General features: G+C 38.4%; 2 protein-coding genes across 4 annotated transcripts in view; both read left to right on the forward strand.

Annotated features, from left to right (window-relative positions):
* The window catches only part of scube3 (signal peptide, CUB domain, EGF-like 3), an 82,947-nt gene extending 65,798 nt beyond the window's left edge, over positions 1-17,149 (forward strand). The window contains exons 10-23 of one of the 2 annotated variants that reach the window (XM_057320042.1): positions 5,509-5,625; positions 8,984-9,106; positions 9,270-9,386; positions 9,465-9,560; positions 10,150-10,266; positions 10,474-10,632; positions 10,709-10,912; positions 11,784-11,945; positions 12,110-12,277; positions 13,097-13,258; positions 14,033-14,230; positions 14,318-14,470; positions 14,586-14,665; positions 14,888-17,149. In XM_057320042.1, coding sequence (XP_057176025.1) covers positions 5,509-5,625; positions 8,984-9,106; positions 9,270-9,386; positions 9,465-9,560; positions 10,150-10,266; positions 10,474-10,632; positions 10,709-10,912; positions 11,784-11,945; positions 12,110-12,277; positions 13,097-13,258; positions 14,033-14,230; positions 14,318-14,470; positions 14,586-14,665; positions 14,888-15,040 — 2,009 coding nt within the window. In that variant the 3' untranslated portion in view covers positions 15,041-17,149. The remainder of the gene's footprint in view (positions 1-5,508; positions 5,626-8,983; positions 9,107-9,269; positions 9,387-9,464; positions 9,561-10,149; positions 10,267-10,473; positions 10,633-10,708; positions 10,913-11,783; positions 11,946-12,109; positions 12,278-13,096; positions 13,259-14,032; positions 14,231-14,317; positions 14,471-14,585; positions 14,666-14,887) is intronic. The other variant, XM_057320043.1, reaches the window with a different exon arrangement.
* A 2,473-nt stretch (positions 17,150-19,622) lies between these two features.
* Positions 19,623-25,861, forward strand: part of LOC130545511 (formin-H) — a 30,362-nt gene continuing 24,123 nt past the window's right edge. Inside the window, exons 1-5 of one of the 2 annotated variants that reach the window (XM_057320044.1) lie at positions 19,623-19,738; positions 20,259-20,372; positions 25,111-25,185; positions 25,278-25,451; positions 25,550-25,707. In XM_057320044.1, the coding sequence (XP_057176027.1) occupies positions 19,709-19,738; positions 20,259-20,372; positions 25,111-25,185; positions 25,278-25,451; positions 25,550-25,707 (551 nt within the window). In that variant the 5' untranslated portion in view covers positions 19,623-19,708. The remainder of the gene's footprint in view (positions 19,739-20,258; positions 20,373-25,110; positions 25,186-25,277; positions 25,452-25,549; positions 25,708-25,861) is intronic. The other variant, XM_057320045.1, reaches the window with a different exon arrangement.

Raw genomic sequence — 25,861 nt, forward strand, 5'->3', positions numbered from 1 at the left:
TTACAAAGCATATATCATACTTTTTAACTCCACAACATTTCATGAATAAATGTTGTTTTTTAATACTTAAGTACAAGCTCAAATCTAGTTCTTTTACTTCAGATCTTTTACTTAAGTATTTTTACTTTTAAAAGTGGGAAAGTACTAGATTTTTACTTAAATTCTGTATTAAAGGTTAAAAAACATGCAAAATTTTATTTATGAAATGTAATGGAGTAAAAGTATGACATATGCTTCGTAACTCAAGTAAAAGTAAAAGTACTATCCACTTCTGCGTTTAAACACTCGTCCCTGGGTTGCTGGTTTACCGGGGTCCAGCGGGTATATTAGGTTTGTGAGATCGGAATTAGTTTGGTCTAGAGAGCTTGGTGTTAATACAGAGGTTTACCACAGTGAATATTTAAGGTAATACCGCCAGGCTTCGCAAACACACAGCACCTCCAATACGAGTCCCTCTTTGGTGGGAAAACGTCATGGGAATATTTCTAGAAAGGTTTTACAGTAATGATAAATTAAGCGTGAGTGCTTAAACAGGTGCTACACATTATAAATTTGAGTTTAAACCAAAACCTCAGTAAGCCCAACTTACACATCATCAGACCTCCCTTCTCCATGTTTTTTTATGGGATGTGGTGAGTGTGGGAACAGCACTGACCGCTGGTATCGGGGCTGTGTGAAGTGAGCAGGGTATCTGAAGGGCAGCATGGTGCAGATAGGGCATCTCATCGGATGTGTTAACAGATCCTAACCATTGTCGTGAGGAATGTCACACGAATGATAAAAACAATTGGTGACCATTTTCTCTCATTCTAAGTCTCTTTCAAAACCAAGTGAAACAGAAGTGCTTGGTGTTTGTAAAATTGTTGGGAATATACTTTTAATGACTGATGGCTTTTATTAGTTTGGGAAGCATCGGTATTGGCTGGGTATCGATTCTGATGTTCCTATTTGATTCCGATTCACAAGCTCTCGACTCGATTCGATTCTCGATTCGAGTCAGTGATTATAGATTTAATACAAATCCTATAGATATTTCTAAAAAAGATCAGTAAATGTCAGATAACAATGGTGAATTAAACAATTAAATGAAGAGCCACAAACCTGTATATTAATCTTTAAACACACTTGGGGATATTGAAACAGAACAGTCGCATACCTTGATCAAACAGGATCAGGTTATTTTACATTTAAGAGACAGTATAACAAACAACATTTCACAAAATTAGCTGTAAAGAGAGGCTGCAATCATATGAACCGCTGCCTTTAATGTGAAGGTGATGCTAAATTCGACTACACACCCGCATCCGCCATGTTAATTAAGCAGTGAATGAACGATATGCTCCCTGTTGTAACATCCACCCGTTGTAAAAAGAAAAGTGACATCTAGTGGATAGTAGTAGCAATAACATTCACGTTAGTGAATGTTCAGTGCTTACGGAAATATGAAAGAAAGAAATCTATTCACGGCTTTTGAGAATCAATATCGAATCGACCAAATAAAAAAAAACGATTAATCGATTTTTCATTTTTATTTGCCCAGCCCTAGGTATTACTATTGCTTGTAGTTAGATTTAGACAAGCGTATAATTCACTTATACAAGCGTATAAGTTTGTGTTTCAGACATGAATGACACTTTAAATCATTTGGCCTGTTGATGTGAATAATTTGTATTTTTTTTATAGATGCACTGTAAAACCTAACAGTGAAATTCACTAAATGTAAATGTGTTCATTTTACTTAATTAAAAAAAAATTAAGTCCACTTGTTGTAGTTGTAAGCTACAACAATTAATTTGATCAAGTAGCTTACACTCAAAAATGAATTGTGCAATTTACTTTTAAATTTAAACAAATTTAAACAAGTTAATTCAACATGATAGGTTGAGGAGGATTTTTAGTTCCCAGCATGCTTGGCGTAAGATGGTATTTAGGCAGTAAATGTAGAAATTTTGTGTTATTTTATGTGCTTTCTTAGTAAAAATAAAGACTTGTTTGTGTTTCATGTTCATTTATCTTTGGGATTCAGAACAGTTTGTTATATTTTTTAGTTTGGGGTTTCAAGTGCTTAGGCTGGAGGTTAAAGCATGGCCATGATGTGTATTGCATCATTCAATGAATAATACAGTATATTTAATTTATGTATAACAACAAAAAGTACCAATAAGTCTTATAGATATTTAGTTTAGTTAACATAAAATTTCAGGTACAAATGATTAATTTACAACTTAATCAATTTAAGTTAACTTGAGTCAGAAAAGTAAGAAATACTTTCATTATTTTAGTAATACAATTAAAGGGATATTTCAGAGGCAAACTTCCAAGCGGTTGAATGGGAGTGAATGGCCGTTGACTTTTTGAAGTTCCAAAAAGTGCATCCATCGATCAAAGAACTGCTCGACACGGCTCTGTTTTCTTAGAGCCGTTCTTTGATCGATGGATGCACTTTATGGAGTTTCAAAAAATGGCCCCCATTATCTCCCATTCTACCGCTTGGAAGAAAAATGATACGGGGTATAATAACTCCGACTGCATTATTCTTCAAGAAGAAAGTCATATTCGGTCAGGATGCCTTGAGGGGGGAGTAAAACGTGGGGAAATTTTCCAAAGTAAACAAATTAGTTTTTACAGTGCATGGGTTCAAACCAGAAACCACTAGCATGTTAAAACAACAGACTTTATGGATTTTTGCTATAGTTTTTTTAAACTGAACGAGAGCTTGACTGCAATATCACAGTAGCATTTTTGACAAATGCTAATGGATTGTTCAAAATATTTTATACAAATAACAAAACAAGTGCGACATGCCTCACTGCTGTCCAGAGTGTCCTGCCAGAGGAAGTGACATCACTGGCTGCAGATCGCATGCTTTTTATGAACGCTTTGGAGATTCTTATGCAGATTTTATAACAGAGTTGAGCATAACGTAGCGATAGGAGCTTTTTTTTAAATACATATAAATATTTTCATTACAATTGTTAACAAACAAGCTAAATAGTTGCAAAACACTTGTCAGAAGAAAAGATTCATTAGAAGAAAGTTGCATCTTCAGAGAGGAAACCAGAGCACAGAATAAACAGCGCCTATGAGTGAAAGATGTAAACAGAATATTTCCTCTATTTGAGTTGTAACAGAGTTTTGTGTGTTTCCCGGCTGTCATCGGTCTCGTCCTTCAGCACCTCTCCGAGAGAGCGGCATGCATTCCTCCGTCGACTTCAGCTCTTTCTCAAGTGTGTTTAGGGGAAGCTCTTATCAGATGGCTGCTTTTCTTGAGGTGGGAGTCATAGATAAAGCCTCTATCTGCTCTGTATAAACAGACCAGCTTTTATTTTCCTCTCACAATGCCATTGTTTCAAACTGAGAGATTAAGAGAAACCTGCATACTCGGGACCACAGGGGTGAAGAAGTCAGAACATCTCTGGCCGACACACAGCACTAAAAAATTCTGTAGAAATTGCAGCATTACTGGCAGTAATTTACCGTAGATTTACATTTATGTAATTTACTGGCAACAATTTGTTCAAAGATAAATGATCATGAACAAGTCTTTATCTTTACAGAAAAAAACTATAAAATAACAGCCTCATGCAAAGCATTCTGGGAACCAATATTAGAAAAAAAACACAGAAAAAGGTTGATGAGGATTTCTGGTACCCAAAATACTTTGCATGAGGCTGTTATTTTATAGTTTTTTTCTGTAAAGATGAAGACTTGTTAATGTTTAATGTTCGTTTATCTTTTGCCAACAAATTCGATAAATATAAATCTACAGTAAGTTACCGGCAACTAGCTGCATATCTTCAGCAACTTTTTTTTACAGTGCATTGTTTGCCAAGACACAAGCAACGCTGTTACTATTGCTCGTACTTGATGTTAAAAAGCTTTGTGAAATCTCTTAAGTTACAAGTTTCAAACGGAATTCCTTGAGTACAAACACAACCACAACCGTTTTTTAATCCAGTGATTTGTTGCATTGTGTCTGAAATGCTCAGATGAAAGTTTTTGTGTGTTTTACGGACGTGCTGTTTAAATGCCTTCGGTTCTTCTAGGATCAAGTGAAATGATGGACTTCTCCTTGACATGCGCCTTGAATGTTTTTGTCCTTGTGAAAAGTTGTGTGGTAGTCTCATAGATCTCTGCTCTGTCTCTTGAGCGATGAACCTCTCCGTGCCGCACTCGAGGGAACTCAAGGTTCCACGCTGCCTGACAAACTCTTGCTTGTGAATTTGTGTAACACCAAAAGGTTACGAGAAATGGAAGGGCACACCAGATGTTAAATGTCACGCCCTTACGTTAAAGAAAAGTCATCATTTACTCATTTACATACCCCTCATTTTATCCCAAACTTGTAGTGTATTTTCATGTTCATTTTATTCAATTATTCATTTCTCTACATCATCAGTTTTCTTTATTGTGGGTGTTTTTTCAACCTGCATTTTGTGCAGATTGTCCTTTGTGTCTTTTGACAAAATAGCAGTATGTGTCATAACACACAATAAAGATTAGATCGGCGGTCCTTCAGGGATATTTGTAATCTGTAAGTGGAGCTGGCGTGCTATTAGCATTTTAATTTTCCGGAAAACGTGACCTTTTCAAAACAATGTTCACCTCTGGAAAGCCTCCTCTGGTCTCACCTCGAGGACTGATGGCAGACCGCCGACTGCATGACAAACATTATTTCATTAGCCGCCGCCTTTATCTTTGCTTCTTGAATGTTGTCCTTTCCCAGAAACGGTTGCTTGACACGCCTCTTGCAATCTTGGGTTGTTTCATTTATTATTTTTTTGTCCGAAGAAATGGTTTCATTAAAAAGTCTAGACCGATAAATCTTATAAAAAGAAATGTTTGGGGCACCATCAAATTAAAGGAAGAAAAATAAGATGTTTACTTTAACACGCATGCGTTGTTTTATATATTTATCATATATAGTTTGACCATTAGCAATAAAAAACAAAGAATGTATACCTGCACGTTTTTTAGATTATGCATGACACTGACTATATTAAAAGACTCCAGATAATTTGCATTGTTGTGCAATAATGATTTTTGAAAGATTTTTTTGCATTATTGTCATAATAATTTAGGATAAATGCAGTATGCAAATGTATTATTGTGCCATGTAAATATGCATTGTTTTCTCCTATATAAATATGTTTTTTTTTTTTTTTGAGGTGAAACCTGACATTTATAGACTCAACGTCTAGAGACTCCAGAGCTCATCTCTGAAGTGTCTTAGGTTACGACACGTTCTGTAATAGCGAGCGTTTAGGAGTAAATCATTTCCATATGTTGTGAAATGCCTTGACTTTAACCTGAAAACATGTGTTAGTAAAGAGCAGAAGCTTTGATAATAAGACAGTATTGTGGATCACATTGAAATGACTAACGGCAAATGAAAAACAAACTATTCACAAAAGCGTGAAAACTACTTATCGTTATTTGTATGACTGTGATTGTTATATTTATGTGAACAGTTGAATAAAGTGCTTCTCTCGCTCTCTGTATTTGTAGATATCGACGAGTGCTCGTTCGACCGGGCGTGCGACCACACCTGCGTGAACTCACCCGGAAGTTTCCAGTGCTACTGTCACAAAGGTCACGTCCTCTACGGCGTGGCTCATTGTGGAGGTAACTGATACATCATGGGATCGGTTTTATTTTGAAACAACGTATGTCTCTTGTTAGGGGCTTCTGTGTTACGAGGACAATATTTGATTCACCCTTTCCTGTGCAGCAATAAAAACTAACAGAAAACGTATGGGAGAGAATCACCCTCCTTTGCCTTTACTTGTTAGGGTCCACTTTGGGCAACCACATCTAATGAAAACTGAGACCTTCTCATATAAATGTCCTTCCGTTTCCCCCTCGCAGAATCGTGACGGCACCCATTAACCAAAGTTTAGATGACTTTCTTGGACAGACGTGAAGAAATGATGCTGTGGGTGTTGTGCTTATAGACTCTCATATCCTAGATGTAGTTTCATTTGAATGAGATTTGGATGTGAGTGTTTGTATGGCTGGTTTTTGTGGGGTAGGTTACCAGGTGTTCATGATGAAGGTTTTGGCTGTGTGTGGACTGTATACATCACACCATTGTTTTGGGGACCATAAATGATGAATGCGTTTCTCTCTTCATCCGTCCGAGCCGTTAGATAACACCCAGATTTATGGACCTTTCTCTTTATTCCAAAGAGTGGGTGCCAGTTTCCCATAGAAGGCTTATCTTCGGGGAAATAAATGTTGGGACCGGAGAGTCTGAATTGACTTGGAGAGCTCGTAATCGATCACTTGCACTATTGTTTTCTGCTTTTGAAAAATGCATAAATGCAAGTCGTCATGAGAGCAACATCAGCCCCATCGTTCCTGGTCTTTATGTGAGTAATCGTTGAATGTTATTCCAAGTTAACTTTTTATTTACAATTACAATTATTCTTTTAGCAGATGTTTTTATCCACAGTGATTTTCAATGAGAGAGCATTTAACATTGTGTCAAAAGAAATAACTTAAAAGTCATGCTTCCGAGTAGAATCACAGCTAAAGTGAAACTTTCCCAATTAAATCTGTAAATTATTATATTATTTGAATAAAAATATATACAATCCAATTTACATTTAAATGTACTTTACCAATTTTTGTTCAATTTAATTTAATGTTATTTTATTTATATAGCGCTTTTCACAATTTTCATTGTTGCAGAGCAGCTTTAAATACATCATAATAATTACGACATAATAATAATAATAGAGTAATAAAACATAAAGACATTATATATAAGTAAAAGTAAAATAAAATACATTAAAATAATGAAAATAAAGGTTATAATTTAATTAAATAAAGTTATTTAATTAAAATAATGTAATTATAGTTTTGTTTACGGTTTTATAAATATTTGAATTAGCTTTTTTGTATTTTTAGTCATTTTAGTTTACTTTTTTAGCTATTTATTTGTCATTTTGTTATTTAAGAAAAAATATATTATACTGCTAAGTAATTTTTTTGCTGTTGAATTAATATTTTTATATTTATTTATTTTCAGTTAATACTTTTAGTGCCTCAACCAAAACTTGTTAAAGTGTATTGCTAAGGCAAAACGTCAAATTTTCGTTTAGGTTTTTCCAATAATACTGAAAATTTTAAACTACAGTTTGACACACACACACACACACACACACACGCACACACACACACACACACACACACACACACACACACACACACACGCATGTTGGGTTTCCATGTTTTATGGGGACATTCCATAGACGCAATGGTTTTTATACTGTACAAACTGTATCTCATATTCCCTACCCCTAACCCTAACAATCACACACAACTGTCTGCTCGTTTACATTTTCACAAAAGTTCATTCTGTATGATTTATAAGCTTGTTTCCTCATGGGGACAAAAAATGTCCCCACAAGGACAAGGATTTTGGATATTGCCATCTCAAAATGTCCCCACACCATAGGGTTTACCCTTCCCACACACACACACACACACACACGCAGTGTGGATATGTTGTTTTCACCATGATCCTGGGCCTGTCCGTACAAGACAAAAACCACAGCGATCAATTTTTGTATGGGAAAACATAGTTTCATATTTGCACTTCATTCCCCCCGTGTGATTCTCAGATAACCCCAGACTGACTCCACTACTACAAAACGTGCCCACAAACAGACATATCATCTTCATGTATATGTTTTATCTGTGTGGATTTGGCTTGTGCAGTTTTTCCTTCACGTCTCTTCAGTTGAGACGCATGGAACGGTTCTAGATTAGAGGGAACCGAGACCCTCAGTCTGTCAGTGGTGAAGGTTGAACATGTCCTCGGCGCTCTGGAGCTACAGGAGGTTAGGATGTGTCACCTCCACACCTCTCTCACTCGCTCCGTAGATTAACGGAGGAAACGTGGAGCCGGTTCAGATCTGATGAAGAACAAGAGAAAGACAAAGAGAGGAAAAACCAGACTAGCCTAGCAAGCCATCGCTTTATCCCTTAAAGAAACACACAAAGACGCTGGTCTCACATTTACTCTGTACAGAAAACCAATTGGTTGAAAGAGTTCTTCTCTGTTTCTGTCTTTGTCTCCTTTTGATCTGGTTTTGTTCGTTTCTCTGTGACAAACTCACTAAGCTTAAGAAATCATTTCTGTCTAAATGAGACGGTCTAGATGTTAGCATAAATGTTGACACGATGCAAATAAAGCGTTTGCAGACTGTTCGGTTCCCTGAGCTAACAACCCGTTGACTTTTATATCTTTAGTCATGACCTGCTTAATAACAAAGCACCGTTGAATCATCACAGTCTCACGGGGAGATTGTTTTCTCAATGTCTATCATCATCATCATCTCATTGTTTATGTGATTTTAATAAAAAAGCTCTGCTGACTCATATGGGAGAACATCAGAAAACCCCAAACCAGAGAACACATGTTCAATAGATCTGAATAAAGACAACTGCGTGTGTTCAGAACCCAACACTTTCTTCTTAAAGCAATTGTTCATGCAAAAATGATTTACTTGCCCTGATTTGCCATCCCACATTTAAGACGTCCTTTCTTCAGTCGAGCTAAAACAAACAAGATTACGACGACGCGTCATTTTAAATACGTCTCTGGTTCTCGGATGTCTCGTGTCATAGGCCTATTTAAGAGACACGCAAGAAGAACGTATGCGATTTTGAGTTTTTAATGTGTCGCAGTGTTTGAGTTTAGCATTTGGATGTTGGTTTCAGTTGTGCTAAATAAGCTCAAGATATGAGTCATCCTTTTTCTCTCACAACTATATGCTTTTACTTGAGTAAGCATGCTGCATGTGGATGACTTTTTTTTATCATAATGGAACAATCAAAATAAGTCCAAAAAAGAAAATAAAAATTCATGGAAGGTCAATTCAAGCCCATTGCATTGTGGGACTGTATGTTTCTCTGTATACGGTCTTTTAAAACCGATCAAGAAACAACTTTTGTTTGTTGTTGTGTTTTACAGATATCGATGAGTGCAGCATCAACCGAGGCGGATGCAAATTTGGATGTTTGAACACGTTGGGCAGTTACGAGTGCACGTGTCCTCCAGGATACAAACTGCACTGGAATAAGAAAGACTGCGTCGGTATGTAGACAAGACTGCCACCTAGAGGACATTCACGCGCCACTACAACCTTAATGAAAACTGACTTTTTATTATTTCATTTCAGTCTTCATTTAAACGCATTGATGCATGAATATGAGATTCAAGTGTAAATGTCGTGTCACGTGTGTTTTTCCTCATACAGAGGTGGTGAAGTGTCCGTCCAGTCTTCTGTCCTCTAAAGCCACGCTCACCTGCAGTAAGACGGGAAAGAAAGAGAGCTGCTCCCTCACCTGTGCATCCAAAGCACATTACCTGGCAGGTACATATTCATCAAACCCAAACACAAATCTGCGTATTCAATTCTGCCGTGAACTATTGTCACGTTCTCGTCAAACAGAGTCGGACAGCAGTTATTCTGTGAGTTGTGGAATACCCGTTCTGCGGGGTAAATCACAGGGCCGCTTCAACACAAGCACCGCTCAGAGCTGCGTAGGTAAGACACATGTGCATTTGGGTCAATTGGATGAGAAATGTTTGAGATCTTCAATAATATTGACTTTTGATCGCAGAGCTCATGTTGAGACGGATGATGTCCGATGCAGAAGTTTGATTTGCTGTCCATTTAATCTCATGCAGTATAATATAACTGAGAAATAGTTCAGATATTGAATTGCTCTGTGATTTATTGTTGCCTCTTACGAAACAAAGTGAACTCGTGTAGTGTTTCGTTCGAGCTCTTGGGTCTTGTGTTCAGGATTGATCTGCACCTCCCGTCATTGCGCGTTTGTTTAGAGACGCTTCAGGTTTAGATTCTCTATTTGTCTCTAACGTACGTTCTGGAAGCCGATGAGACGTTCTCCAGACCATCTGCAGCTCAGGATTCTGAAAAACATCACAGCAGTGCTATTACTCCGTCAGTCCGTGCGCTTGATGTTTGTTTTTCACGTCAGACGTGTTTCATTTACCACGTTAGTATTGCTGTCACGGTGCACTAGAATCTCAGATCCCCGTTCAGAATGATCCTAATGCAAATCGCTGTTTTCTTCATGAATGCGTGTCGATGTCTCTGCGTTTGGTTGTAGAGACTCAGGCTCCTCCCGTGAAACAGACGGCGTCCTTCCGGATCAAGAATGCCAAATGTCACCTGCACCCGAAGCACAAGGGGAGGGCGGAGGACAACGGCAGACAGATCGGGCCAGGTCAGAGGTCATAGGGGCCTGGAAATCAAGGGTACCATGTCATTTTGATGGTCCCTGTGGAGAGAAACCACTGTTATTGAGGGGTTGACTGCTACACGGAGAGTAAAAGACATGTTAAAAAATTCAATCAAACAAGATGCCATGTACTCTGTATTACTTCCGAAGTCTTGAAAAGTCAAATCTAAACATTGCAAACCTCATTCGCAGGCGGTCAGCCGTGCGTCAACTGCCTGGTCACGTTTGTTAACCTGAAGTGCGACTCTTCCAAGAAGACCAAAGGTCGGCGAGCGCGTAACCCGTCGAGCAAAGAGATCACACGGATCACCCTGGAGCTGGAGGCCGAAGTGAAGCCGGGAGACGCCACGGGTGAGTCGGACATCTGCAATACGACGGTTTTAAAGCTGAAGGTGTTTCTCATGACGGTCGTGATGTCGTTCTGCAGGGAACTGTAATATGATGTGTCAAAGACAGCGGATGGAACAGCAGATGAAGTCGTACATCAAAGCACTGAAGAAGTCTATTAACCAGGAGCGTTTTCTCATCCGGGTGGCGGGGTTGGAGTACGAGGTGGCGCAGAAGCTCTCTCAGCCCGCCGCCAAGCAGGAGAACTGCGGACCGGGTCGAGAGAAGGACAGCGGCCGCTGTGGTAAGTGGGTCCAGAACCCACATAGTTTTATCGGGATCGTTGAAGATTTTAATGGGAAATATTAACAAAGCACCTGCTAATGACTCTTTCCCTGCTATTTTTTTTGGTTGTTGCATGATTATTTTGATCTTTTTCACAAAACGTACATGACCCCTCAAAGCAAGAGTATTTTGTTGAACGACTATGTAAACATTTCAACACTTGAATAAAACAATTGCATGTGGAGTTTCTTTTTAAAAGTCCAAAAAGCTGAGAAAATTGTGTTTTGGACAAAGACTTCATCCAGATCAAATTCAGAACAATGATCCAAACGGAGCATTTGTTGATTTTGGTTTTTAGATGCTTTACTTTTTCGAAAGATGTGTAACAGCGCCACCTACCGAAAACGTAGAAAAAACTAAAAATCATTGCAGGGAAGCATGTCATAAAAAAGGATAAAATGTCATAAATTGCGACAAAAGGTTCTGAATGGTAAAAAAAGTGTTTCTAATGAATATGCATTAAAAAGATGGTCTGAAGTTTGTGTTTAAGTTATATGAAATGACTATAAACACCCTTTTCCAAGACAGCAAGTCAGGTTGTCCCATTTTAACCAAATCAGGTTTCCGTCATTTTTTACGCCTTGGTAACCAAAATCAGACATCTTGAAAGTTAAGTGCATATGTTAAAAACAGTAAAGATATAGGAAACGCAAACATAACAAATTCCTATGTTGTGGTAAAACCATTCTTGTATAAATAGTCAACTTTGAGTGTAACAATGTTTATGCAGTTTACACAATTTAATTCTTCCGAAATGTGTTGCGGAGAGTTTGGTAATTATGGAGAGTTTGTGTCCTCACCGCTGCCCCCTGCTGGCTGTTCTCACTTAGTCAGATGTTTGCCTGGGTCATACTACCACGGTGAACAGGAGCGATGCGTTCAGTGCCCACCCGGAACTTTCCAAGAGCGTGATGGTCAGCTGGCCTGTGACCTTTGCCCTGGAGGAGACCGGCACGGTCCAGCAGGAGCTCGTAACATCACGTCGTGTGCAGGTAACCAAACCAAACTTTTATAATAAGTACGTTTTTAACAGACGGCATTGCGAATTGTTTTAATTAAACCGATTAATAGTGATGAAGGTAAAATATGTTTTTAGTTATAATTTGAAGGTTCATATCTCAACATATGTTGTGACAACGTGATGTCATGTTGATAGGTCAGTGTCCTCCTGGATATTTCTCCAGCGATGGCTTTAAGCCCTGTCAGTTATGCCCGCTGGGCACGTACCAGCCTGACCCCGGACGAACTCTCTGCTTCCCGTGTGGAGGAGGACTCGGTACCAAACGAGAGGGTGCCATCTCCTTCAATGACTGTGAGGTCAAAGGTCAGACATTTTTACACTCTTCACGATGCCATAAAACTGTTGCGGGAGTTCGTTGTTCATTCTCTGTTTTACATTTACTTTTATCCAAAGCGACTTACATTGCATTATACTGTACATTTGTTTCTAAGTATGTGCAATCCCCTGGGATCGAACCCATGACCTTGGCGTTGTAGCGCTAACCACTGAGGTACAGGAAAGCTTTTCACACAAAATTCATTTGTTGTGTTTGGATTTTAAGAACAAAGGGGCAGAAGTTTGCTTTTGATCTGTTATACTGACAGTCCAGCAGTGAATGTCTGACTCACAGAGCTGTTTCAAACACACTGAACTTGTACAGAGACGGGAATGTGTCATGAGACCACCAGAACTGGACGACTGAAGCCTGTGAAGTCTTAAAATCAAACCATCTGTGTGCGAGATCTTCATCATACATGCTTGTCGCATGACAGAACGACAACAGTTTACCATTTTTGTGGCATCGAATCTTAAAAAAGGAAACTTTAACGTTTTGTTTAAAGCACTTAGCTACAAGTAAACCAGATGGTTCATAAGAATATTCAGCTTTGTTTTCATTCATTTTGAGCAAACAGAAAATCTGTACAAACATTTCCAGTCATTCATTTTTTTTTTTTTTTTACTATTTTTCGTCCAACATTACTTTTCAGATACATTTTCTCTTTTCTGACTGATGGTTTTTAATGCAGAAAGTTAGGTTCTGGTTTAAAGGAGAGAATATACAGTACAGCTTGTAGCATGTAAATGTCATTATGTTTATAGAAAGTCCACATGGAAACCAAATATGTGCGTTTGTGTGTGTAGTGTTGTGTTCTCCAGGTCATTATTATAACACTTCAGTTCATCGTTGTATCCGCTGTCCTCGTGGAACGTATCAGGCCGAGTTCAGACAGAACTACTGTATCTCCTGTCCTGGAAACACAACCACAGACTTCGACGGGGCCATCAGCGTCTCCCAATGCAAGAGTGAGTTCACCTCCGTGTTTTTAATCACTCTTCGATGAAAATGAATGAAAACTTCAAACGGACATCAATGAAGGATATTTTTAGAGATTTTTTCAAAGACAAGAAAAATGTGATAACTTGATAAATAATGTGATATGATACATGATATGATCATGTTTAAAGTTTGTGAAATCAACTTTTAAAATGGAAAATGACACAACCAGCACACGTTTCACATTCATTCTGAAAAAACACGATTCTCTTCAGTCGACCTAAAACTTTTGCAATAAGTATTCAAATCTGATATATTGTATAAATATTCTCAGTGTCAATGAATTGACTAAAGACTTTCTGACTCTGGATCTTCTCCAAGCCTTGATACTCATCGGGGTCAGAAATAGACCCCTATACTCTTTCATTTTCAGTGCTGATACAGTGGATGTTATCATGTGCACTCATTCAGTCCCATGATGCACCACAATAACAAGTAGACAAGCGTTGTACGCTGCTCATCTATTTTGAGTCTTAAAAACTGAATTCCTGCATTTTGGCACAAGATGGCACTCGCAGCCTTTCTGACACACCCAGAGTTTAAATTCACTCGCTTGTTTTCATGCACTTTTCCAAGTGGATTATAATAAATCATTTTCAGCATTCAAGGCCTGAAAAATCATGCAAACCACGTAAATCTCAGCTATGCATGGAATTTTGCGAAAGAGAAAACTGACGAGGCCAAACTAAAGACATTCTCGCGCAAATAAATTCGCTGAAAGTGTTGGTTTGTTGCTTGTTCAGATCGGGAGTGCGGTGGTGAAATCGGCGAGTTCATCGGATACATCGAGTCTCCCAACTATCCTGGAAACTACCCGGCCAACGTGGAGTGCAACTGGACCATAAGCCCTCCGCACAAACGCAAGATTCTAATCGTGGTTCCTGAAATCTTCCTGCCGTCCGAGGACGAGTGTGGAGATGTTTTAGTCATGAGGAAGAACTGTGAGTGTTTATTGACATCTGACTTAAGCTAGGTCTGACGTTTGTAAATCGATCATTGATTTGGATGTTGGGTTGCTGTTCTCACAGGGTCGGCGACCTCCATCACCACGTATGAGACGTGTCAAACGTACGAGAGGCCCATCGCGTTCACGGCTCGCTCGCGTCGTCTCTGGATTAACTTTAAAACGAATGATGTCAACAGCGCTCGAGGGTTCCAGATTCCATACGTCACGTATGACGGTATATCATCATCTCATACATCATCAGACAGCTCCACACTGATCATTTACTTACAGTATACGACACCGATCACCTTTTGAAGTTCTTGCCGGTTGTCTGCGTTTTCTGTCTCTAGAGGATTACGAGCAGCTCGTTGAAGATATCGTTAGAGACGGACGACTTTATGCTTCTGAAAACCATCAAGAAATACTTAAGGTTAGTTTTGACTTGTGAAGGGTGAGACTGACACATTTCCACGATGCTTAAAATTTGCAGCCGTTCTCGGCGAATCTGTACTTGATTGGGTTTTCTTGGAAAAGGTCTTTTTTTTAGATTCTCAGATTCAGTATGAGCTCTTTCAGCAGCTTTGGTTTGCATACACAAGTACATTTTTCGTTTTATTCTCATGATGTTTTTCTCCTTTTTGTTTCCGATCAGGATAAAAAACTCATTAAAACTCTCTTTGATGTGCTGGCTCACCCAAACAACTACTACAAGTACTCCCCTCGAGACTCCACGGAGATGCTGCCGCGCTCCTTCATACGCCTCATCCACAGCAAAGTCTCCGCCTTCCTGCGTCCGTACAAATAGTCCAAAAGCTCCGCCCACCCCCTCCGATCACCTGACCGCAACTCGACAGGATCTTACACACACACACACACACACACACACCGCCACACCCAATGACATCACACTATGCAGATATCAAACGTTTCGCTTCACTTTACCTTATTTCTTACGTGTTCTTACGGGAAACATCTTACGTGTAGTCTGTAAAAATGTATTGCAAAAAGACTGCGGTCACACTCCGTGCTGTCTCGATGTTTTTGTTGGATTGTATGAATGTCCGGTTCAGAACCCCGTGCGAGTTTAAACTCACGTCACAGAAACGATGCGTTCAGACGGAAGAAAGTTGTAGCATGTCAAAGAAATATTTTACGTAGCAAGCGGTGACCGTGCTTTCAAAACGAGCTTTTCCAGCTCATCCGAATAAATGTACAATCTTTTGCATATCTGTAGTTTTAACGTGCTCTTGATTCATATCAAGCATTTCACATTTATATTTGAGCTCCTAGAGCATTCATGTAATCTCCAAAGGTCACGCTGTTAAAACAGTAACGTTCTGTCTGTTCAGATTGTATTATTTTCAGCCGCATATTCGTCCTAATATTCGCGTTAATTTAACAAGAAAGATGTGTGTTATTGAAAAGGCTCGGGTGATGAAAAGGTCGCTTGGTGTGTAAAGCATTGGACACTCGGTTCTGTGCGAGACAGAAATTGTTTTGGTTTTTTTTCTTTTGCAGGACATGCAATTGCTGCTTGATTTAAATCGTCACTTTAAACCTTCTGTTTGAATGATATTCCGAAATTTTCCCCCGCAGAGAAGAGCAGTTAGGGGCCGAACCCTTTCAACGTGAACCACTGATCAATACAAACCTGAGGTTAACACGGATGGGAGTCATGAAACAGTATCAGTACACATTTCAGTCCTGAAGTGGATGAAGCGGCAGTGTTTTGAGTTTGATTTGCACATAACTTTAACCATCCGAAGCAAAGCGGCGTTCGGTTAACAGGTGATGGGTTTCACCGGACCGCAGTGATGTTTGCTTTTAAGTGCCTGAAGTACAAAATCGTCAGGAGAAAGCCTGTGGATGTGGACATTTGAGAAGTTTGGGTAAATTGTTCCTTAAACATTTAGGCTATTAGGAAAAAGTTAACTTTGGATCGGTCAGTTCAAACCCTATTCTAAGTGTAACCGAAGACAGAAAAGGAAACATCACAACGGTTGTTTGTCATCTCTCTCTCTTTTGTTTATTGTAAATATAAAATAAACTAATTGGAATCTAAGTGATATGTTCAAAGTTCTTCGACCTTGTATTTAGTTTGCTATGTGTTGTCCGCCCTGCCAAATGTCGACACAATTCTATCTATAAAAAACCATCTGAGAGGATGTGAACGTTTTAAGACCTGAAAATGCTCCGCATGAGAATTTTACGGTGTCGATCAAAATGCTCCAGATGTGGTCAAGTGTGTTTATTTGACAGACCTCTCTTTCCAAAGATGGTAAAAGCAGACAAAGAGGTCCCAGTCTGTTAAAGTGCAGTGACTTCCAAAAAAAAACTCAAAAGAGAGATTCCCAAATTCTAAAATAAAAAGAATGATGTCCTGTGTTTAAAAATAATGTTTTAATGGAACAGTGATCGACGTTTTTGGCATTTTGTACATTTGACACCGGTCACTAATATAAATGTTTAACTGTTTAAATGTAATAGTGTAGAAAGAAAGATGAAAAACCGAAATCAAAGCAAACTTAAGTCAGGAACGGGCTGGACAGAACGGTCAAACTCAAGTTTCTCCCTCAATGTAAACATTCTGCAGCACTACGGGATTGAAATCTCTGTATTGGTCATAATATGTGAAATAGCCACGACTGTCATGAAATAAAAGGTTTGTGGCAAAGTAGTCAATGTTTGCTTCTTTTGAATGTTCACTAAAGAAATGTCATTAGCAGTCTGTGACTGCGGCTTTATTTTTATAATTTCCCCTCGTCTTTGCTCTACCAAACCCATTTCAAACAACTTTAAATGTATCGCATTTCTGTTATTTTTCTTTGTTTTTGTTTCATTGTGTTCTTCGTTTTCTTTTCTTTTTCATCTAAATATATATATATATTTTTTTTTTTTTTTTTTTTTTTTTTTTTTTTTTTTTTTTTTTTTTTATATTTTTTTTTTTTTTTGCCACAATGTTTCATGGAATGGGAAATGGTATTTGCACTTGAAATTTGTTTATGCTCATGTAAAAGTGTCTGGATTTTGTATTGTCTTTTGAAATGAAAGAAATTGGTGTTCTTAAAATGGCCTAGCTTGTTTTCTTAATTCATTCAGAATAAACAAGAAAACAGCAAAAAATTCAATGTTGTATTACTTACATATACAAGTGTTGCTGTAAACGTTGCGAATTCATTATTTTATAGTAATATTAGATTGTTTTATGTGTTCAAATCTGAAGAAATTAAACGTCCATTTAATTATTTATTTTAAAACTACCAGTCTTTCATGTTACCTTTCTACAGGTGTCCCAGAGAGAACTTTAAAGGTCTGTTTATTTCACCTTTTACTCAGAGAGGTCAATCTGTTTTTGATGTTGAATTTTTGCTGCTGTTCTAGTTAGTTTGCATCATAATCTGTGTTTTGATTGAATTATAGAAATATGGCCAAAAGGGCAATGACACTTATTTGCTGTTATATACCAGGAATGAAGGCCAAAAGCTATAATTAATACGTCAAAGTAAAAATGTTTTTTTGCATTTTTATACCGACTTGCATACTTAGTTATTTAAGATTGAATTAAAAATGTAACATTTATTACCCTCGCATATACTGACGTTTGCATTTGTGCACTTTGTCATTTAGAGACTTGACACAAAGTTCCACTTACTTCTCTTTATTGTTACTGTGGTTTAAATCTGTCTATCCAAAAACAGAAACCATCACATAAATTATAATGGATTTAATGGTTATAATGTGAATTGTATTTGCTGTAATGGACTAACTATAATGGTCTTTACTGCTAATGGGTTGGTGGGATGTTATGTGGTGGATGGGAACCAACAGAACACCATTAAATCATAAGACCCAAAACACACTTGCACATTTGTAATGGTTTTAATGGTACTAGGACTGGAAACCAGTAGCATTTGTATTGTTGTTGGTTTTTTTTGCCGGCAGTGTCTCAAACCAAGTAATAAATATGGTGAGCCAACAACAATCTGGACCGTGGCTGGACGACAAAAATCTTCACATCAGTGTCATATTTGCACCCTGGGTTATGGGCTGAACATTGTTCTGTATGAAAGGACTCTGGAGACCCTTGAACATGTAAGTAATGATTTACACTGAAACTATTATGGGATCATAAAAAGATCTTATTTCACAGCTTTAGATTGTCACTTATTTGTTCACACTTTATAAAGTTAACGTCTTTATTATGTCTTATCTCCCCAAGAAAGGGTCCAGCTGCTGGATGAAAATGGCCAACACAACCAAGAAAAACAAATGTTTGCTACAGGACTGCTGTATACTGAAGGGTATGAAACTTGAATGAGCACTGTGTGGTTTTGAGACCGGGTGATGGCATCGTGTTGAAATGTTTTTAATGCAAAATAAAAAAATGAATGCTATATATCGTTCTTTCGTGTATGTCTTTTTTCATATTGAACATATGCATATTATACAGTAGACTGGAACTGAGCCTGCTTTCACCCAGCTAACATCACCTTAAGTGGATTTTCATTTCTTGCGACATTCGTTTTGCTTACAGACAAACAAATGAAGGGAATCGTCTTGAAGCTTAATAATGATGTAATGTTGTGAGTTTTGCATAGCTAATTCAGCACACCGTTAGTTGTGTTTTATCATCGAGTGAATGTGTATTGAAAGTTTTTAAAAGCATTGTTTTATTTATTAAGTTGCATACAGTTTACTTATTTATTTTGATAGTTCTTGTTGTATGCAGATTATTTTCTAATGTGACACAGAAAGGAAGTCCTTTGTGTTTGACCACCGAGTAATGCCACTTCCTCATCCGGCTCTCTCACATCAACACGTGACCAGAGAGAGTCAGGTATAATGTGACAGATCTACATCACTTAGGAAGTTCATAGAGGGCATAATGGATTAGAATAACAGTCATATTTCAACCCATAACATTTCACTATTCCAGAACTTCATAGGTTGAGAGGAACACATTCCAACCACATCAGACATTGAGGGCTCACAAGTTATTAATACAATAAAATATATATATATATTTTTATTGATTCAAAGACTTTTTTAGATGCCGCACAACATTTTACTGCAGACAAAAACGACGAAGAAACTGTTTCATTAAACATTTTACTGAGCACAAAAACAAAGAAAATATAAAAGAGATAAATGAAAGGTCAAATTTATTCTTTACAAAAATCACACCCGAGAACCAGATACTGTGAGATGTATCAGATAGTGTGACTTCACTTTTTTCACCTTTTTGTAAATTACCCGTAAGCCACATTTAAGGAAGTTGTTTAGTTTTAGGTAAACACACCACACAAGTTCTCTCTCTCTCTCTCTCTCTCTCTCTCTCTCTCTCTCTCTCTCACACACACACACACACACAGATACAGATACACACCCCTTTACAGGAGACGGCAGACCTCGATGTGAACAAAGTTATTGAGTTGATGAGTGCGCTGACGTGTTTTCTTATGTCTCTGACAGCATGGATCACAAGCCGCTGGTAGTTCCTCAGGTAAGAGTACCTTCTTAAAATCTGCACGTGTACATCTTTAGTCAGAGAGGTTTATTTGACTACAACACAAGATGCTCATGTAAACAGACGGTTTATTGAAATAAAATGGCAACTAATTTCAGTACATGTACACAATCAAAACTTCAAATTAAATGTTTTTTTTTTATGTCAATTTTAAATGTTTCAAAGCTGCTTTCCATGGAAAATCACATACAAGAGGAAAATACATTCAGCAAAGAATACAATACATGGTATCATTGCAAATATGAAATGCAACGTAATCGTTTTTGATGAGTTACACAAAAGACGTTGAAGTATTTAGCAAAAATGATGCTTTTAACTAAAAGTGAAGAGTGCAATGAAGCTCTTCGTCCTGTAAGCAGACAATGACACGAGAAGCGTTGAATATAACCGCACAAGAGAGAGAACAGCAGGTCCAGTCAAACGAAACGCTTCCTCATTTGAACAGGTTTTTTGTGAGTTTGGTGAATATGATGTTAATGTTGTTTTGTTTTTACAGCTCAGTAATGAGATGCAGCTCAGTCTCATGAGTTTGGTGAAGGCAGGAAAGTTGAGTATTGATCAAGCTCTGATTCAGGCTGGACGTGGCACGGTGAGGAACTTTCGTTCACAGGTGAATCATCTTCAATATACAACAGTGAGAAAGGAAAAACCACAACGCACATCTTGTTTGTTTCTTTGTAGATTTACTCAACACTTGGAATGTTCGTGTCTGTTTTTGAGCCCCTTTGTGCTTGTATGCTGTTCTTCAACGCTGTTTTAAGTTTGCTTTTTTACAGTGCTGTGCGGAATGGGTGTGCGGGTAAAAGACGGACTGAAGACATATTTGCCATAGCAATTTAAACCAGCAGCCAACCAAACCTGAAAGTAGTTGGTATGCTTTGACACACTTATCAAGGAAATGATTAGTTGCTCGACCTGTTTTCAAGGGACGCGCCGATATTGAAAGACCGGTCGCCATGGCGATTATAACCAACCCAAGGCAGGTTTTGTGAAGTAAACTGCATTGAGGAAGTATACAGTAGTTTGTCATTTCCAGAACTATGGGTGCGTCTCGGTAGACAGGGCACTGATCAGAAAGTCGGCCATTTTAAGCAAGTAGGGTTCTCTGCAGGTCGGAGAAATGGGCGTGTCGAAAGGTGGGGGCGTGCCGAAAGGTTTTTCATTGGTCAAAGGTGCTCTTTCTTACCAATTTAGTTGACCAATCAGCTTTAACCACACACATACGTCATTTCTTTTAAACTGGAAGATCATCGCAATAAGGTGTGTAATGCAAAGGTTTCAAATTGTGAATTTGTGATCATAGGCCCTTAAAAACGAAATAAAATTTGATCAGACAAGTCTGCGTTTTTGCTAAATTGCTTAATAATAAATTACAGAAGGTAGGCCTAAGTAAATAGCTCTCACTCATCTAGAATCAGCTGTCTTTATGCTTTATGAGTATTTCAGTCTTTTTCTGCATGTTTTTGTCTACATATACTAAATCATAGTTGTACTAAAACGCTAGAAATGCCTTTTATAGTATGACATGTTGTTATTCTATCATGACACCAAGGAAAGTCAATTATGTTGAATTTATAAAACGCTAGTGCAGTTGTAAGTGTTATTATTTTAGAGACAGTGTACCACCCTTTAAAAATTAATAGTAATTCACATTTGATTGTGACACTTATCAGCTGTTCCTTAAATATCAGTTATTTCTAAATAGTTCAAATCCAATATGTGCATCCCCTGTACCTTCACTTTACATTTACAATAAAACGCAATATGACGTGAACACCTGCTTTTCGTTTTCATTTGAAATATGGTTAAGGTAATGTGATTATTTTCATTTTTAATCAAATACAAAACACATTTTATTGTAAAGTATAAGAAGTACTTTGCACAATAGGGAAAAACAATTCAGTCAAAAGTACACAGGCAATGCTCCAAGACTACGTTTAACTAATGAATACATACAGCCAGGCTGTGTATAGTTATGAAACTCTGACTGACCTCAGTCAAAATGATTAGTCTCGAAACTAATAGATTCATCAGACCAACGACTGTCCATTATGAAGCGTGACCAAAACTAGGCTAATAATCCTATTACCACTTTAGTGATATTAGAGGCAGCGGCCAATTTGAGGTGTATTTGCTGCCATCAAGATGTTCTTTAAAAAACACCACAGTGAAAAAGTGGCTTTAGATGTAGGCCAATAGCGTTTAAGATGATGTTGAACAGGCAGCTTTCGTGTCCAATTGAAAAGACCTTTTGGTACGCCCAGTTCTCTCATTTTAAGGGCCGTCTCATTCGCAAAATCCTTCCAGTGCACTGATTACGTTCGTTCCCTTAAAAATCCCACAATTCAATGCAAAAGTGAGGGAGCATCTATGCTCACTATGTTCCACACCCGTTGTGCCGAAAACAGACTCCCTGCCAAATTATGACTCCCCCATTCCCCACTAACATTAGGTGTTAGGATTCGCCAATCCCCAGCAAAATCAACAAGGGGTGTCGTAATCTGGCGGGGAGTCCAAATTCGACACAACACCGGAAATCATGTGACATTTTTAAAATAAATTTAAACCTGGCTCAGATTACAGGATTCTAGGCCAGATTTTACTCCTCCCGAGAATCTTTGGAAAAAATCTTATCCGTGGCCTCGATCGGGTGCGATGTTTGGTCCAGATTATCACGTAATGCGAGGCATTCACAGATCAAATCGTACACATACCGATCTGCTCCGAGAACAATTGGGGCCACCCCGATCCTATCAAACATGTTTGATATTTACGATTTCAAATCGGGGTGATGACGTTGGTACTTTTACAACAACCAATGAGAGACAAGACTGCAAGATGACGGAGGGACTGACAGAACTTTAAAAATGTAAACCGCAACTGCTGCACTGCGTTGAAATGTGGCAACAGAACAAATACCTCTATAATGCGTACTTCAAGTTGTTGCTTCGCAATGTCCATTGTGTTCTTTATTTTACGTAGTGAACACGAGCTGCTGGCTGCTCTATCCTATATCCATAATGTTGTACTACTGCCATCTTCTGGTGATCGTCAATTTCTCTATTTAGTCATATTCTTGCTATAAATCCTGTTTTAGTTATATACCAGAATAGGTATTTTCTACCTTGAACACTTCTGACCCATTCTAGTATGTCCTTAAGTTCTTGTCCCACTAAACCTACTTTTACAAGCTGCTGCTTCCTCACACAACTTTATTTAACTGTTACCAGAAAAAAACATCCCCGCATCACCACAAGTTGACATAATGCCATACTACCACTGGATGTCCCCATGTCACATCAAATACACACGTTGTTTACCTCAGCTTTCGGGTGAAATCACGTGATGTGCGTGTTCTCTGGTACGATAATCTTAATATTATCTTGTAGTGTGTGATGAGCCAGGAGTTTCGAATCTTTTAATATGAACATGATTACATTTAGTCATTTAGCAGACACTTTTATCCAAAGCGACTTACAGATGAGGGAAACGATGGAAGCAATTGGAACAACATAAGGACAACAAAAAGCATAAATGCAAAAAAGAAAATTGGTCTCACATAGTTTAACGGTTACACATTATCAGGACATACTGTATCAAGCGATCTCTAACAAAGCAATAGTGACGCATAGTACAAATGTTGCATGTTTGTTGCTTGGTCGCTCTAAATAAAAATAACAGTGAAAGAAGTCCCCACTTTTGCACATATGACACGGGGCTAGCCGCTCTCGAGATCCCTTCACTAAAGTGACAGGCTTGCCAGATCTTCACAGAAAAAATAAGCAAATAAAGACAAGACAAAAACACCTTAAAATGCAAATTGTTTATTTATTTTATAAGACCAAAAATTCTTAAAATCTGCAACAGACAATTTATTAAGACTAAGTGCCGAGGCTTTTTGATCTAAGACCAAACAGTTTAAACTGACGGACAAAACTAATCTTTAGCCAAAAATCAGTCGCTATGGTTACCATTTTGTCAATCATCACAAATGCTGGAGTGTGTACTATGTGTGGCTAAAGTCCTTCGCGAACCAGTGGGCGGGGCTAGAGAAGTAGTCGTTGATATTTTTCTGTGGAGGCGGTGTTCAACCTGTCATAGGTGCATTCCAGGACCTGGCGTTCGCTGGGCCTGGTGTCAATAACAGATGTAATTTCAGTAACAAGGGCGTTTTCAGGTTTGACACTTACATGATGTTCGCTTGAATACGATTCCCTCTTATACAAGAAAAGCTTGGGTTAAAATTGAGGTCTTAATTCATTGCCCCTTTAAAGGGCTATTTCAGAGTCAAATCAAAATTTCCCCATGTTTTACTCCCCCTCAAGCCATCCTGACTGAATATGACTTTCTTCTTTAAGAATAATGCATTCGGAGTTATAATACCACGTATCGTTTTTCTTCCAAGTGGTAGAATGGATAGCGAATGGGGGGCAATTTTTTGAAGCTCCATAAAGTGCATCCATCGATCAAAGAACGGCTCGACGCGGCTTTGTGGTCTTAACACAGGTCTTCTCTTTGTTTAAGAGAACTATCCATATTGAGAGCACTATTAACGTTAAAGATGGGGTAACACATCGCTTTAAAAGTTTAATTTAACATTAGACCACATTTGTGCACGGATATGTAACAAGATAATTAAAGTGTTTCTCATATGTATTTCAACCATTGTTAACAAAATAAAGCCAGAGAGATGTCGGTTTTGCCTGTTGTTGGCAAATATTATGTGTAAATGACCGAGGTTAGTCATGAAACACTAGAAGCTCAGACTCACGAGACAGTCAATCAGCTTGCACATCAGCACGATCCAACCGATAGGGTTTTCAGATAACTGGTAAATGACAATGCATGCTGCTGCTATCAGAGCTCTGTGTGTCCACCAAAGTGTTTCGAAGTGGCTAAAGACGCTAGCAGTGGGTTCTTGACATTTTGGTTGCTATGATACAGAACATCCGCCAACGTAATGTGTTACTAATATCTCATTTTGCAGTATATGTTTAATCAACAAATGTAAATATTATGGTAGCTCGGGGATGTCATGTGGTACAGAATACTTGGAGACAGAAATATTATCTTATGCATTCTTTTTTAACCATTGTACAAGTAGGATGTGCTGGTTGGTCATTGTGGAATTTGTTCCGCCCCCTCCTGCACCCTGATTGGATGGCTGTGTAAACATTTACGTTTTTCACCAAAGTTGAGCATATTTGAACTCTCTGCGACCAATATAAAAGAAACACAGAGCACCCAGCATTGAGCGTAGTGTCGAGCACATTCACATGTCATCATGACCATTAATATGCTTAAATTATATCCCACCAGTTGTCATGACTGAAGTATGTCTGTTGTAGGAAAATGAACCCTCCCAGTACAACTTTAGCGTCCGCAAGTTCAACCGCTACATATGGCAGAAAAGAGTGTTACAGGTTTGTCTCTAAAAACCAGAAATGTATGAACATCTCTTCAAAAAGATGTTAGCAAATGAATGAATGTCTTGGTCCGTGCTCTTTTTTTGCAGGTTGATTTCACCAAGAACATATTGTGCAGCATCGAGAAAGGAATCGTGAAGCGTCAGCTCCTCTTCTCTGATGTGAAAAACTGTCACGATGCTGCCGGGACCAGATTCTCCATTTCATTCAAAGGTCGACCGGACTATGAGCTGGAAGCCGCATCTTCCGGGGACAAACACAGGGTGAGATTATGTGCAACCTTGATTTAGCTCCAACAATGTATTTCTTAATATTCTGTTGTGTACTAAATGTGAGTTTGTACTGGCTATCACACCTTCAGATCATGCAACTGGTAAATCATATAATCTACAATAACATATACAGCCTTCCCGTGGACACATCTCTGGACGTGGAAACTCCAAACGGACCTCCGGAGAACCTTAAAGAGGAACATCTTTTGCTTCAGAGAGGGGGACTGGCATCATTCAAATGGAAGAAGTATGACCATTTCTCTGTTGTGTTTGTCTCGCAAACTAATTCTTAGTTGTTAAACGAGATATTTGATCACGGAGGTTTTCAGCTGGTTTCCTATTATGGTAAGCATCATTTTTGATGGAGGTTTGAACAAACTTTATCCCAGCGACCACCCATA

This window comes from Triplophysa rosa, linkage group LG21 (assembly GCF_024868665.1).
Source record: "Triplophysa rosa linkage group LG21, Trosa_1v2, whole genome shotgun sequence".
Taxonomy (NCBI): domain Eukaryota; kingdom Metazoa; phylum Chordata; class Actinopteri; order Cypriniformes; family Nemacheilidae; genus Triplophysa; species Triplophysa rosa.